The 15927-nt window shown below is 34.3% G+C and overlaps 1 protein-coding gene, 1 long non-coding RNA gene and 2 other non-coding genes across 5 annotated transcripts; all 4 read left to right on the top strand.

The window, feature by feature from the left end:
- The first annotated feature begins 6208 nt into the window (after window positions 1-6208).
- On the top strand, window positions 6209-6328 carry LOC145122931 (U5 spliceosomal RNA). The gene has a single exon (XR_013714817.1). It is a non-coding gene; the product is annotated as a U5 spliceosomal RNA (small nuclear RNA).
- A 729-nt stretch (window positions 6329-7057) lies between these two features.
- On the top strand, window positions 7058-7178 carry LOC145122941 (U5 spliceosomal RNA). Its single transcript, XR_013714827.1, has one exon. It is a non-coding gene; the product is annotated as a U5 spliceosomal RNA (small nuclear RNA).
- Window positions 7179-8556: 1378 nt separating this feature from the next.
- LOC145119165 (uncharacterized) lies at window positions 8557-9168 on the top strand. The gene is made up of 2 exons (XR_013713707.1): window positions 8557-8752; window positions 8956-9168. It is a non-coding gene; the product is annotated as an uncharacterized LOC145119165 (long non-coding RNA).
- A 2653-nt stretch (window positions 9169-11821) lies between these two features.
- Window positions 11822-14890, top strand: LOC145119541 (putative L-ascorbate peroxidase 6, chloroplastic/mitochondrial). Of its 2 annotated transcripts, none has more exons than XM_079055210.1 (12): window positions 11822-12122; window positions 12191-12334; window positions 12852-12972; window positions 13052-13152; window positions 13238-13325; window positions 13415-13482; window positions 13568-13654; window positions 13734-13808; window positions 13895-13972; window positions 14047-14151; window positions 14246-14320; window positions 14586-14890. In XM_079055210.1, the coding sequence occupies exons 1-12, from the start codon at window positions 11928-11930 to the stop codon at window positions 14736-14738; spliced, it is 1290 nt and encodes a 429-aa protein (XP_078911336.1). In that variant the 5' UTR covers window positions 11822-11927; the 3' UTR covers window positions 14739-14890. The 2 variants fall into 2 exon arrangements, with proteins under 2 accessions (XP_078911336.1, XP_078911337.1); XM_079055211.1 differs by having other exon boundaries at window positions 11823-12122; window positions 14456-14794.
- The last annotated feature ends 1037 nt before the right edge of the window (window positions 14891-15927 follow it).

The following is a 15927-nucleotide window of genomic DNA, read 5'->3' as shown; positions in this document are numbered from 1 at the left end:
TTAGGGTTTCCGTTATATGAGATTGACATCATTACTGTAGTTGTTTAGTGTATGCATCACGGTTATACATAATTAAGATCTTATAGCCTGAGAATGTTTGATTTGGAATACGTTAAACCGAGAGCGTGCATAAAAAAGAACGTCTAAATCTGACTTCGTATGAGGAAGTTATGATTTTTCGAAGTTTCAGCATTAACAGTATGCAGCCCGAAACTCGACATTGAGGTCGAGTGATGTTTAGCCAAAACTTTCTAAATAAGAATTGAAGATTTCATCAATAGTAGTCTAACGATAAAAAGACAGACGAAAACGGAGTTCGGATGAAGGAGTTATGAATTTCGAACAGAGTTTTCCTGTCCCGACCTACTAAAAATAATATATTAAAATTAAAGTCAAAATTAACCAACAGAGTCTAAACGAGAGTAGTAGAGCATAATCTCACCTTCGCGTCGATATAAAGAACGTCGAAAACGGAGTTTGTATGCGAAAGTTATGAATTTCTGAAGTTCGGGCGCGAAACCCCAAAACTGTCATGGTTCACGACATGAAAACAGTGTTCACGACGTGAACTGACTTCTGACGCCTTCTGGAGCCTCCAGAGCAAGTGGACGAGTGACGAACGCAGTGACCTACTATGCTCACGACGTGAGTGCAGAAATTTCACCCTATAAATAGAAATCAAGGGTCAGCCGATTTTGGTTGCTCCGTCTCTTCTCTCTCACTCCCGATACTCTCTCTAAGCCCTAATTTAACCCCCTGAAGCCCCGATATCATCCCGAGACCTGAAGCGAGTCCCGAAGCCCCGAAGATCCCGAGGAGAAAGGATTTTCCGAGCCGAAGCTCTGCCTGCGAGAAGCCAGGTATTTGAAGATATTCTAGTTTCACCGAAGAGCTACTACTCTTAGAGCCGTAGTGTTGTCCGATCATCTTCTGATCAAGTGAGTGTATAGTCCCTTTCATAAACACGATTTTAATACAAGTATTGTTTGAATGTATTAAGTATATGTTTGGTGTGAGTGTGTAGTTACTTTCTTCTACCGCATAGATATGAAGTATTTACTATGAAATACGTGCTATGTGTTTATACGTTGTTTGCTTACTTGAGATGGCTGTTGAATGAATGTTTTATACAGGTTTTTAAATGATTTAAACTATATATGTAATTTATATTTACAAATATGTTGGGTAGAACATAGGTAGATGAAATAGTTGGTGTGTGAGGAAAGATGAGTTTGAGGATGAGACTTAGTGCCTAAACCCTGGTGACTATGCAGACTTAGTGCCTAAACCTTGGTGACTATGGAGTTAGCGCATGTTAAGTGAACATTGGTGACTATGGAGTTAGCGCATGATAGCTATGGATTTAGTACCGTATAGACAAACGTTGGTAGCTATGGAATTAGTACCTACACTAGTAGCTATGGATTTAGTACTGTAAAGATAAACCTCGGTAGCTATGGATTTAGTACTGTATAGATGAACCTTGATAGCTATGGATTTAGTACCGTATAGACGAACGCTGGTAGCTATGGATTTAGTACTGTTAGATAGACGATGATAGCTATGGACTTAGTACCTGTTAGATAAACGTTGGTAGCTATGGACTTAGTACCTACATTGGTAGCTATGGATTTAGTACCCGATGAATGAGCCATAGCAGCTATGGAATTAGTGCTTTACGAAAGAACCTTGGCAGCTATTGTCTTAGTGCCAAATAAAGAATCCTGGCAGCTATTGTCTTAGTGCCAAATAAAGAATCCTGGCAACTATTGTCTTAGTGCCTAATAAAGAATCCTGACAACTATTGTCTTAGTGCCTAATACGGAGTGAACGAATAGATGACTCTTAGGGTAGACCCTTAAGAGTAAGGAAGATAATGGGGATGGGTAATTGGAATGATCGTTTGATGATTGAATATATATATATATATATATATATATATATATATATATATATATATATATATATATATAAGATATAATATTGTGGGTTGAAAACCCTATATGCTCACCAGGCTCCCAAGCCTGACCCACTCAGTTTTCTTTGTATTACAGGTTGTGGCACAAGAGCATAAGTTGGCTGACGTAACGAGAGATAAGGATTATAGGCTCGTAGTTATAATTAACTGTGTAAGGTCTATGTTGTTCTGTTTATGCTTTTGGTCTGTATTGAACATGACATCCCGAGATTTTGTTATATAATGAAAATACATTTCTTTAAAGAAATGCTTTGATAAATTCTTATCATGTTTTGTTTTGGGAACAAAAATTCCGCAACTGTTTTCTGTAAAAGATTACTCTGATTTTAAAAACAAAGCATAAACAAATCAGTCTTTTCTAGCAGTGAAAACGGGGATGTCACACCTGACTCGTCGAGTAGCAGCGGGTTGGTCCATGTGTTTAAGTGACCTACTCGCCGAGTCCAAGAAGGGACTCGACGAGTAGGAGCTGGAGGATGAAACCCTAATTTCCGTGGTTTTGCACCCTATTTAAAGGATCATAAGCCTCCTTCAGCCCCCTTACAGCCTCTTGAGAGTTCAGCAAACCCTAATCCGTGTGTGTGCTTCATCCTTGTGTGTTTCAAGCTTTGGGAGGTTGATCTTTGTAATAAGAACTTGGAGAGCAAGTGGCTAGGAGCAAAGAACGTGTGGGGATCTGATATCTACCTCAGTTGGCATCTGTTGGAAGGTATCAAGTCGTTACCTTGATCTCATTTCCTTCTAGATCTCATTTGATTAAAGATTAGGGTTTTTCTAGCATAATAAGAAGCTATTCTTGGGTATGAGCTAAGATCTGAAGTTGTAACTTTAGATCTGAACTCTCTTTGGTCTCTAAGTCCATAAAGCTATCAGCTTTGGCAAGTATGAACACCTCCTTAAGTGTAAAACTCCATTTCAAGTTTGGATTTGTCATTTAGAGTCTTTAGAGCCTTGCATGCACGTAAAGTTTGCAACTTTACGTGATGAACATGCCTTGGGGAATTGGATATGGAATATGGAACCTTATCATGGCTTAAAAAGCATATGGATGGATGAAGGAATGAAGGGACTCGACGAGTTGTATGGTCAACTCGGCGAGTCCGATGAAGATTGTCGTGAACTCGGCGAGTCAGTAGGGTGACTCGGCGAGTCAGTTAGGGTTTTCCCGACTTTTGGCACGCATGAACTCGGCGAGTTGCAGGGAAACTCGACGGGTTGGCCAAGGAGTTTACGGACGCAAACATTAGGAACTCGACGAGTCACTCATGTGACTCGGCGAGTTGACGAGTTACACAAGAACTCAAAGAGTGGCTGGTTGTACTCGACGAGTTGAGGTCAACATGGACTGTTGACCTTGACCTTTGACTTGGACTTTGACGAAGGGTAGACTATTTGACTTTTGGGAAATTGGAAATTATGAGTATGGTTCTATGGTGAATATAGGTGGTGGGGTTTTAGATAGTGATCCGAGAGTGGAGCTTATCACTTCAGCGCGTCAGTTGCGAGGTGAGTTATCCTCACTGTACTCAAGGCTCTAAGACACCAAGGCGGGCCTTTGTTTTGTTATTGGGATTCTTACTGTTGTGATATGTTAGTTTGGTATCTTGGTAGATAGGATGGTTATATGCTAGTATGATCTGTTAGATCGGTATCCTTGTAGATCAGATGTGGTTATGCTTAGTGACCTATAGTTGGTCTGACTGTCTGCATGCTAGTAGTTATGCCAGTTAGGTGGATCTTTAGGACTACTTGTAGTATTATGTGATTATCTGTATGTGCATTGGTTGTGTTATATGTCGACATATTTTGTGGTATGGGTTGAGGCGAAACTGCTCCGTGCGGTAACCAACAAACCCGGGAGCATTCCAGATACGAGCTGAGGGAGACTCGTACTGTGGGCTCGATGGCAATCCAGATGTGAGCAATGGGCCCAGAAGGAAATTCAGACTCACACTGTGGGCCCAGGGGTAATCCAGTCTGTAAAGCTGTGGACCTAGTACATGCTGTTAGTTGTATATGTGTTATGTGAAGTGTATCGGTATGTTGGCATTCCAACCCAATGGTTGAGGGCCTGGGGTATTCCATCCCGATGGATGATTGGACCCATAGTATGTTGTTTGTTATTGTATGTGTATTATTGTATGTATGAGTATTTTGGGGGTAACTCACTAAGCCTTCGAGCTTACAGTTTCAGTTTATTGTTTCAGGTTCAGCGGATGACCGCGGAAAGGCGAAGGCGTGACCGTACACTTCCTCGATTGATGATTATGATTTATGGGAACTCTGATGTTTAAACTATTTTGGAAACAAATTGTAATAACAGAATGGTTTTAAATGATTTAAAAAGTTTTAAATTGGCTCGGATTTTATGGATGTTACATTTCTCTTAGAGTTATTATCTTCTTCTTATTAGAACTCAATGTTTAGATTAGTGCTCTTATATCTAAGTGTAGAGAGCATAATAGGCTTCTTTGCAGTGAGTTTTTATTATAACTTGTTTAAATCAAAAAAAGTAACAGATTTAGGGTGCGTTTGGCTGTGGAAATTTTCCAGTTTTCTAGGAAAAATTTCCAAGAAAAACAGAAAATTTGAAAACGCGTTTGGTTCGTTCAGTTTTCCAAAATTTTCCAAGAAAATAAAAATTTCCAGTTTTCCAAATTGTATGTAAATTAGAAAAGTGATTTTTACAGTTTTCCAAAGTTTTCCAAATTTCAAAGATGAAAAATGAAAACTCCTACGCTTTTAACCAAACGCGTTTTCTAAAATTTTCATTGAAAATTGAAAATGGAAACTCAACTCCATTTTCTGAAAACATTTTCTTAACAAATGAAAATAATTTTCCACAACCAAACGCACCCTTAGTTTTTCTACGGTTTCCTTGAAATCATGTAGTCAATGATATAACTTGAAAGAATTCGTGACAGAAAAATAAAACATTAATAACATAAAACACAAATGATTCATTATCCTACTTGTCCGTTTTGATACCTATAGCTATAGATTATAAACCAATCAATAACATCGTTCTTAGCTTTAATCTTAATATGTTCATATTACATTCATACAACAATTTTAAGAAAACTCTCTCAAAAATAACTATCCCTCAAAGAGATTAACCAAACACCACTGTGTTTCAGATACCCTTATCAAAATGTAAACTAAACTTACTACACTTATTTACATATTTATTTTTATAAAATGAAACCCTAACTTCATAAGACATGATTTTTCTTTCACAAATGTGATTTCTGAACAATGAGAATTTATCCGTCACTAAATATATTATTCCAGTTATACAATATCTAGTACTTACTTTCAAAACTCACTTCCTAAAAACAAAAACCGAAGTAAAAGAAGGGGGAAAAGAAGAGAAGAAGAGGGGGTGAAAGGTTTGCATAGATCTTAGGAGGAATGCAAGTATGATCCGAAGTTGCATTTTTAAGGGGATAAAAGGATGGACTTATAAGTATTTATCATCCTCTTTTTGGAACTTCAAAACACCATATGACATTCCTCCAAAGACGAGTACTTCATGTTATATCTTTGACCTCATAAGGATATAAAACTAGACTCAACATGTTTTTACTTTACCCAATCCTCTCATTTTGGCAACTATAGCGATTGATCATGAACCAATCAACAATGTTGTTCTTATGTTTGATCTCAATATCTTAAAATCACATTCAACAAGAGTTTTAATAAAACTGACCCTAAAGATAAGTTTCCAAAAAAGCTATGCTATATGCTGCTAACACTCTTCAAAGTTAATGTTTACATAAATGTTTTGACTTTTCACCACTCCGGCAAACAAAAGAACAAATAATCTTACAAATTTTATTCTTTTGGAAAACATTTACGACCATAAACTCCCTAAAATTTACACTACCTTTATCAAAAAGTAATAGAAAATTACTTGTTTACCCCCTTCATTTAATATAATATGAAACTCTAATTTCATAAGACTATCATTTGTTAATGTTGTTTGGTCAGTCAAACGTATCGTTCACAAATATCTTATTCTAATTATCCAATATCCAATAATTTCTTTCAAAACACATACTCACACTTCCTGGAAAACAGATCAAGAACCAAATCAAAGTGAGAGAGGGGAAAAAAGAAGAGAAAAGTGGACGAGGGAAGGAAGGGTTGTCCCACATCGGCTTCCGGAATGAAAGAGAAGGTATGAGAGTCATTACTTAAACCAAGCAGCTGAGAGGTGTAGGGGCACGCAGCCATGTGGTAAGCACAAAGCGAACTATTCTTTCGCCTTTTACTAAAGAATACCGTGTGCTTGCCATATTCAGTGGCATACGCCTATTTTTGGAGAGTCCCTTCTTTCATTGCTGGGCTCCAACCAATTTTCTGAGTTCAAAATTCTATTTCTAACCTTTGCCTATCTAACATTTGCTGTTAGTTTTAAAATCGAGAGGAAATAACATAAGAATTACGAGATTGACTTGTCGACGTAAGAAAATCTTATGGGTTTTATAACAAGAGAGACAAAAATGGTAATCGGAAATTCTCTTATGAAGAAACCAATCAATCAAATGGTCCTACCGAAATATTAAATATTAATCATGAAATTCCGAGCACAACTATATATAACCTTTTTAAATCAAGGATATGAACAAAATGGAAAGAAATGGGTGGATTTGAATTGAAGTATTTTGTTTGTTTGGCATGTTTTTGGTTGAATACAAGTAAACCAACAAGAAAAGACAAAAATATTCTTATATCACTATAAACACATTTCACAGTTTCACCTTATATAATAATTAGTATTTCAAAAAATAAATATAAATGAACTGTCAAAAAACATGGCATGAAACTAAGCTTTTGGTCAATCAAAATCCTTAATTGATATTTTATTATCCATTTTCTAGTATAGTTACATTAAAGACTATGTTCTAGCAGTTCCAAAAAGCAAAGAAGGGAGGGACTAGGACTCTAGGAGGAGAAGTGCTTGGAACAGATGAATACGCTTATTTTTGGAGTTCATCCCACATGGACTGCTTACAGAAAATAGAAGGCGTGCAAACCATTACATAAACCAAGCAGCTGAGACATAAAGAGACACACAGCCATGTGGTGAGCACAAAGCAAACTATTCTATCGCCTTTTACTAAAGAATACCGTGTGTTCTCCATATATAGTGGCATACGCCTATTTTTGGAGAGTCCTTTCATTTATTTAGAGGGCTCCAACCAATTTTTGAAGTTTAAATTTCAAATAGCTCCTTCCCTGATGTATATAAAGAGGTTGTACCTCTGACTGGTACTCATTTTTCATTCAAAACAACTAAGTAAAGTAATTGGTTTTTTAACCATAAGATAACTGTTAAAAAGGCATGCCAATTAGCAAGAACCGATTACCCACTTTAAAGAGAGAGCATGTGTTTAATACATCAAGCATAACTTGTACAAGCTTGTCATCTACTCGTCTTCCATCTCATTTCATTTTCTTTAGCTTTAACTCCAACCTCTTGAATCGCATTCCTTTGAACGTGGCATCAATGATATTATGATAAAACAAATCAAAACAATAACATAAGATACACATAAACATAGTATATTCTTACAGAGCTAGGTTCAGGTATTTAAAGTAATTATTGTGTTATTGTATGAATAAATATATGTCAATCATTTCAAAAGGGTAAATATGTAATCATACATTTAATTAATTATGGTAAATATATAAATCAATTAATATCCCTTTAATTTAGGAATATCAGTTTTAAAACCCAATTTCTAGTATATTACTGTTCACTGATCCGATTGTTCAAGCCCAAGTTTTTTTTTCTTCACTTCCTCGTTCCAGTTACTTGTTTTTATCATCCATCGTCGACAATATTATCTTCCAATCCGGGTTTCTCATTTATGTTTCGATCAATTGATTTGTGTTTGCTATTCGATTGTTCATTGAGATTCATATGTTTTCTTCAATTTCCGATTTAATGTTTGATGACCGAATCTAAAAATCGATGGTGATCTTTTGGACATTCAAAAGTTCTTGTTTGCAAATCTAATCACATTGATCTTGCGTATACTTAAAGTCGAACCACCTGGAAAAGCTTTTCTGTTCCAAAGTGTTTCAATGATGAACATGTCGATTATGATTCGTGTTTTTTTTTTGTGATTCTTGGTTCTTTTGAATGACGACATGAATTCACACTTGCAGAGATCGAACACCTTGTGGATCCTGATGATAAATCACACCCAAAATATTCTGAAGTTGAAAAGCTTGAATTTCTCATGTTCCCAATTTGAAAGTTGTTTTGATGCACACCAAACGCTCGCTAAAATGCTTCAATTTCTCATTCATGTTTCGATCAATTGATTTGTGTTTGAGATTCGATTGTTCATTGAGATTCATATGTTTTCTTCAATTTCCGACTTAATGTTTGATGACCGAATCTAAAATCGATGGTGATCTTTTGGACATTCGAAAGTTCTTGTTTGCAAATCTAATCACATTGATCTTGCGTATACTTAAAGTCGAACCACCTGGAAAAGCTTTTCTGTTCCAAAGTGTTTCAATGATGAACATGTCGATTATGATTTGTGTTTTTTTTTTTTTTTTTTTTTTTTTTGTGATTCTTGGTTCTTTTGAATGACGGCATGAATTCACACTTGCAGAGATCGAACACCTTGTGGATCCTGATGATAAATCACACCCAAAATATTCTGAAGTTGAAAAGCTTGAATTTCTCATGTTCCCAATTTGAAAGTTGTTTTGATGCACACCAAGCGCTCGCTAAAATGCTTCAATTGAATGGTATTTCTTCGTTTATAGTATTCTATCAGAAAAGAATGTTTTTTATGATAATCATGAACATATTCTGTTAGAATTCCCCGAATTAATATAATTATTGGTAAATGAATTCCAATTCTATCATAATGGAATCACAAATTCCAATTATGTTGGAATGAAATATGGATATTTTCTCACTAATTTATTCATTGGATTTGATTCTATAGAACTGATGCTTGAAGAACGGACCACGAAATTTGAACGACACCTTTTAGCAACATTATTCTTTTAGAATGTATTAGTGTCTTTATTAGATTTTGATGTTTTTTTTTCCAGATTTGTAAGTTTTTTTAGTTTTATTCTTTAACAATAAATGTAATTCTTAGCAATTGTTACATGTATTCTATAAGAATTAATGTAATTTTTGTTTTAATTCTTCATTTGATGGTTCGAGAATTTTGTTATTCTACAAGAAATTTTTAAAGTCATGATCAAGAAATATGTTCAAGAATATTTTTATTATTTTATGGTTCAATAATATTTTTATTTTTGAACATACTCAAACATATTCTGTTAGAATGTCCGAATTAAAAACCTTATAATTCGTAAAATCGGATTTTTAAAATAAATAGAATCTATGATCCCTTAAAATATGCAAATTTCATTTATTAAATCTATGTTAATTGACTAAAATACCCTTCTAGTTAAATTAGATGGTATTTTTCAATTATATTTAATTCAATAATATGTAGTAATCATTTTCTTAAAATAAGTAAAATGATTGACCCATATTTATGCATACAATAACACAATAATTACTTTGAATATAATAACCTAAGCCTATTCTTACAATTACAAATAACATGGTAACATAGTATATTCTTACAATTACAAATAACATGGTAGCTAATTCAGGAGAAAAAGATAAGAGTTCGACATTTATAATTACAATACCACGTACAAGCCCTCTTGGTGTTATAATAAAAGTTGCGGAACTTAATGTAAGTTGAGCCCATATTCTCATTGTGCCTGTCTTTCTCTATGTTAAGGTGATCATTGATAAAATTCTTTCGTATAAAGTTATGTAGAAGGCAACAAACAAGGATGATCTGATTTAATGTTCTATGAGGATAAAATGCATGGACTTCTAAGGGGCTGTTTGTTTTTTTTTGTGAAGATCTGCGCAACCACTTTTGTCTGCGCCACGCAGACAACGCGCAGACATATGCCCTCGCAGAGTGTTTGTTTTTTGGAAGTGCGCAGATCAAAAAACGTTTGTGCGAGGTCTTTTTGGCGCAGACATGGGCCACTGTCTTCAAAGGTCTTCAGACCTCATTTTAACCTAAACCAAAAAAAAAACATAGGCCACCGTGCAGTTTTTTTTTTTTTTTTTTTTTTTTTTTTGCTGAAAATGCATTTTTAATGTTTATGACATGAAATTAAGTTTGAAAAATCAATTTATTTCAACATCTGCAGACGTTAAAAACAAACAGTCTTTTTATTGCAGACTGCAGACATTTGGTCCACCTCTTCTGCCGCAGAGGCTTGCAGATATGGTCCGCAGACTGCATACATTTTGGCTTCAAAAAAACAAACGGCACCTAAGTGTAGCCAATTTCTTCTTAGAACTCCAAAACATCGTTCTATGATATTCCATGAAAATGGGTGCTTCATGTTAGGTTATATTCTCAACTTTTGTTGATCGATGTCAATGCAACCATCTTTTAATGGATATATTTGACTTATGAATGGTGCAAGAAATAGAAATCCCTCGGTATTGGTAGCATCTACATGATAGTAGTTTCCTAGGAACTTATAATCCATTTTCGCATAGCTTAGTAGCACTATAGAGTATTCTGTCATTATGTACATGAATACATTGCATATTATGTGAACAAAAAGCTACACCATTTGTAGTGATTTATCTCTTCCGATTTGTTATATGGTTTTGTCTTTATGTCGTGCATGTAAACATATACATCAACAAGAAGAAGAAGCCCACAATCTCATTAGAATGGACAAGTGGAAGGTGGATATCAGCAGGTAAACTTATATATCTACCACATGTCACCCCTGAGCATCCTTATGACCAAAATAAATATGTGATACAAGAGTTAGAAAAAGTTTATAATAATTAAACATATAACTTTTGGTCAAGTACCTCGAACCACTTTCTATTACCTGTCTAATATAGGCTTTGGTAGAGTGTCCATAAGTTCAAATCCAATGGATTTTGATGAAATCGATCCGATCCAATTATCCATTGGATGCAGCCGATACAATCCAATTTGTTAGATGCAACAAAACCAAACCAATCCAACTGGTTATCAGATTCGATCGGTTTTATCCATTGGATGTCAATATATAACACTGGATGATAATGTATGCTCGGTTTTATCCAACAAAACTACTTTATTTTGTTTACCATCTGTGTTTAATAAAAGTCGAGAGTAAGGATGGCAATTAAATAGACATTTTTAAAATTAAAGACTTATTATTGTAAATTAACATAATATGTATTTTGCATGTATATTTATTTATTTGCTAATTAAAAAGACTTCTGGTGCTTTGTTTACAAGAATAATTTCTAAACATTGTTTAGTTTATTCTTTATTTCAAATTTGGCATGGTTCTTGTAGTCAAACAAATCATGTTCTTTTGTTTCTTTATGTTTTGTGAGAATCGACCATCAAAAGATTCGTTCACACTCTTTGATTCACACTAAATAATTAATTTTCATTGGTTTTAAAAACTATTTTTAATCTTAAAATAGAGTTAAATATACTTAGTATTTTAAGAAACTGGAACCCACTATAAACGATACACATTTTTTTCTTTCAATAATAACAATAAGAAAAGCTTCTTCGCAAGATGTTACCTCTATCAAAAAAGTTCAAAACTGATTTGGTACCGCTTAAATATTTAATAAATGATCTAAATACAAATAAAAAATATAAATAAGTACTATTATAAACAGAAAATAAAATACAATATTTTTATAATAATAAATTAATAATTAATAAATATATGCTATTTGATCGACATAATTACTTTTTAAATAATATTTTCATATTTTCCGTTGGTGGTGGTGGAAGTGAAATTTTGTTTTGGATTCTTGTCCTCCTCTTTTGTGGCTTTTGGAGATAGGATCAGTCGTACTTCTTATTCATTCTGATTTTCTGATCAACATCCAATTTCAATGGCGGCTAACTGTTCCTCTCTTACACCCTCGCCAATGGCTCTTTCCGGTGGCTCCGCCACCTCCTCCGCCACTCCTCGTCTCCTTTCACTTTCTCCAACTACCTCCGCCAGACCTTCGTCCCTCTCATTCCATTTCCTCTCTTCGTCCTCTTCTGTCGCTGCATCTCTCAAATGCCTCAAATTATCTCATCAGGTTTCTCTCCATTCCCTCCCTCATTCATCACAAATGTTTTAATCCTTCTCATTATCGATTTATTGCAGAAACGAACAAAGCTTCATTCGTCCAGTGGTGACTTCGGCGCAGTGGTTACCACGAAATGCTTTGCATCTAACCCTGATCAGCTCAAGTCTGCTAGAGAAGACATTAAAGAACTCCTCAAGACTACCTACTGTCATCCTATTATGGTTAATTTTAAAACCTTCCCCGATTGTATCTATTTTGACCTAATATTTACTACCTTCTCCTGCCTCACTAAACATTCCAAATACAGAATTAATCAGGATCCGTTGTTGAACCCCAACATTAATGTAGTTTCTAGCAGTGAATTTAAAGTTCATTTTACTTCGCTAAATTTCGTTGAAGTAGATTCTATATCAATTAAGTTTGGTAACAAAATTTTCATATAATCAAGTTGAGAGGTAAGTTTGGTAACAAAATTTGCTATCTGATATCTGTTGAAATATATTCCATATCAATTATCAAGTAGGGACTTGTATGTTTTTGATGTTTGCTATCTGATATCTGTTTTAGAAGAATTTCATTGGGGATCAATCAAGGGCACTTAGTTATTGATTGAAGTAAAGAAAGAACAACTCAGGAAACTATAGTAGCCACTAACTACTACCCAACAAAGAAATATAAACTAGTGAAAGTTCAAATTCACCCTTCTAACTATAAACTTTGATTCTTCATCTGCAATAGGTTCGCCTAGGATGGCATGATGCTGGAACTTACAATAAGAATATTGAAGAATGGCCTCAAAGAGGTGGAGCTAATGGAAGTTTAAGGTTTGATGTTGAACAGAAACACGCAGCCAATGCTGGCAAGTTATTTACTTCCCTTTACCTTTATCTTTAATCTTTTTTCTTTTCTATTTTTAATATTCCTTCATGTTATTACAGGGCTTGTAAATGCTCTCAAGCTTCTCCAGCCTATCAAAGACAAGTATGCAACCATAACTTATGCAGACTTGTTCCAATTAGCAAGTGCTACAGCTATTGAGGTCACTTTTAGAATCTTTGTAGTAAATTTACAAAAAAAAGATATATTCAATCATTGATTTTTACTTAACATAATAAAAATCACAGGAGGCTGGAGGTCCCAAGATTCCTATGAAGTATGGACGTGTTGATGTTTCTTCACCTGATCAATGTCCAGAAGAAGGGAGACTCCCAGGTGTCATTACTAAAAAATTTCATTTCTCTTTAAATTTTCTTTTATAGATATTTTTTGAGTTTGTAACTTTTTTTCATTTCATGGTTTAGATGCGGGCCCACCTTCACCTGCTTCTCACTTGCGTGATGTTTTCTACAGAATGGGATTGAATGATAAGGTTGAGTTCATTAGATCACTATTTTTTATATGTAAAAATGTAAAATGTTAATTGCAATATGATGTTTTATTATTTGGATTTGCAGGAAATAGTTGCATTATCCGGGGCCCACACTTTGGGGAGATCCAGACCTGAACGCAGTGGCTGGGGAAAGCCAGAGACTAAATATACGGTATGAAACAATTAAAATACCAAAAATACCCTTCACTATCAAATTTAAACCTAACAATTAAACGTTGAATATATGACAGAAAGAAGGGCCTGGAGCCCCAGGGGGACAATCTTGGACTGAAAAGTGGCTAAAGTTTGATAATTCCTACTTCAAGGTAATGCAATAACAATTTTTCATTATTTTTTTTTTTGCTTTTCTTAATTTTATAAGTTGTAAGAAAAATAGTGAATATGTAAACAGGACATTAAAGAAAGAAGAGATGAAGATCTATTAGTTTTGCCTACGGATGCTGCCCTTTTTGATGATCCATCATTTAAGGTGAAAAAAGTAAAAAAATTGTTTGATAAATTTTGAATTTGTTTATGTAAAAGTAGAAATGATTTGGTTTTCAGGTATTTGCTGAGAAATATGCAGAAGATGAAAAAGCATTTTTTGATGACTATGCTGAAGCACATGCTAAACTCAGCAACCTTGGAGCTAAGTTTGATCCTACCGAGGTTTGTAGAATCTGTTCTATTGTTTTTATAAAATATATCTTTTTTCTCATTTATAGCAACCTATTTTTTACAAAAAAAAATTTGAATTTGTCAGGGGTTTTCAATTAATGATGAACCTGCAGCAGCAGTACCTGAGAAATTTGTAGCAGCCAAGTACTCATCCGGAAAGGTTTTACTTTTTACCATAACGCCCTTCTATCTTACATGCTGGATAAAATAATAATGCTGAAAAAGTAAAAAATAGATAAGGGTACATATGGTTTCTTGCAGATTGTTTAGATTTTTTTGTGTTTGATTGGTGCAGGATTAAGATACACAACAACTATCTTGTTTTGTTAAGGAATAAATTTAAAATAATACAAGAATGCAATGCAATGAAGCAATGCTGAAATGTTAATAATGGAGATGGTAAGTTGAAATATTTGAATTTGCAGAGAGAGCTTTCAGATAACATGAAGCAGAAGATTCGTGCAGAATATGAAGCTGTTGGAGGAAGCCCTGATAAGCCTCTTCAGTCGAACTATTTTCTCAATATTATCATTGTCATTGCTGTTTTGGCACTTTTGACATCTCTACTTGGGAACTGATTCGGTTTTTTTTTTGTTCCATTTTTTTTTAATTATTTATAGAGTTTGTGTTTATATTTTGGTTTTGGCTTTCCTTGAGAGTGTGTAGAGATGCAATGATTGACTGATATAGTTGTTTACTGTGAGTATTTTTAATGTTGTCCATTTTCGTATGATCTTTTGAGGTTGTGTTTGAATTAGGTTACTTTCTGATTGAAAGACACCTGTTTGGTTCAAAACAATTATTCGAAATGAAATATAAAGGCTATAACTATATTGAATAATTAATCAAGTAAAGAGCATATGTATGTTACAAAAACAATGTTTTCTATGGGACAATGTTATAGAAAAAAAAAAAAAAAAAAACGAAAGTTGACAGCATTATAGGAATGTTGACATGATGTAAAGTAGTTTTGTGTAGTATGTTTTATTCTCATAACCTCCTAATTTCTTATCCTAAGTAAATGTATATCAATTGCGGGTTTTAGGGTGTTGTGGCAAGTGAGGCACATGTTTTGGAAGTTAAGATAGGATTTGATGCATTCCAAAAATACCTTGAAGGATGTTACTACACATGTAGACTATGGGAAACGTGCAACCATAAACTACTCCCATCAACTACCCCTGTGTTTTTATAAACAACTACTTTAGCAAGGACTTGTTTGATCAAACTTACGGGAGCAACAACAAACTACTTAATGGTAGCTATATGTGACCTAGAACCACATATACCAAGTGAATGAAGGTGAAGCTGAAAATGAAGGTGAAACTGTGAATGAAGGTGAAGTTGTGAGTGAAGCTCATGTGAATGAAGGTGTACAAGAAAGTTAGCCAATTCATGTACAGATTGATAAAGGTGACTTAAGCTCAGGTTGTGAATGAAGCTCAGGTTTATTCGTCTATTATTCATACAAGGAATAACTACATATTTCAGATCTTTTCTTTCAAATATAAGGAATCATAAAAACATATAATATCACAGAAATGCAATGAATTTAATATTAATATAAGATATTAAATTAACACATTATCCAAATTTAATAAAATAGGTTAATTATGCTTTTTTTATATAAGCAAATTAGCCAATGTTTGAATTATAAACTACACCCGACTAAAAATCAACCGAAACCACCGAAACATGCCACGTGGGAATGATGACTATGATTTATGAATACCGAATTGCTGCGAGTACGGCAATGGCTACCGGGTC

Source organism: Lactuca virosa, chromosome 6 (genome assembly GCF_052849685.1).
Source record: "Lactuca virosa cultivar CGN04683 chromosome 6, Lactuca_virosa_CGN04683_v6, whole genome shotgun sequence".
In the NCBI taxonomy this organism is placed as follows: domain Eukaryota; kingdom Viridiplantae; phylum Streptophyta; class Magnoliopsida; order Asterales; family Asteraceae; genus Lactuca; species Lactuca virosa.
This window is presented reverse-complemented; position numbering and strand designations above follow the sequence as displayed.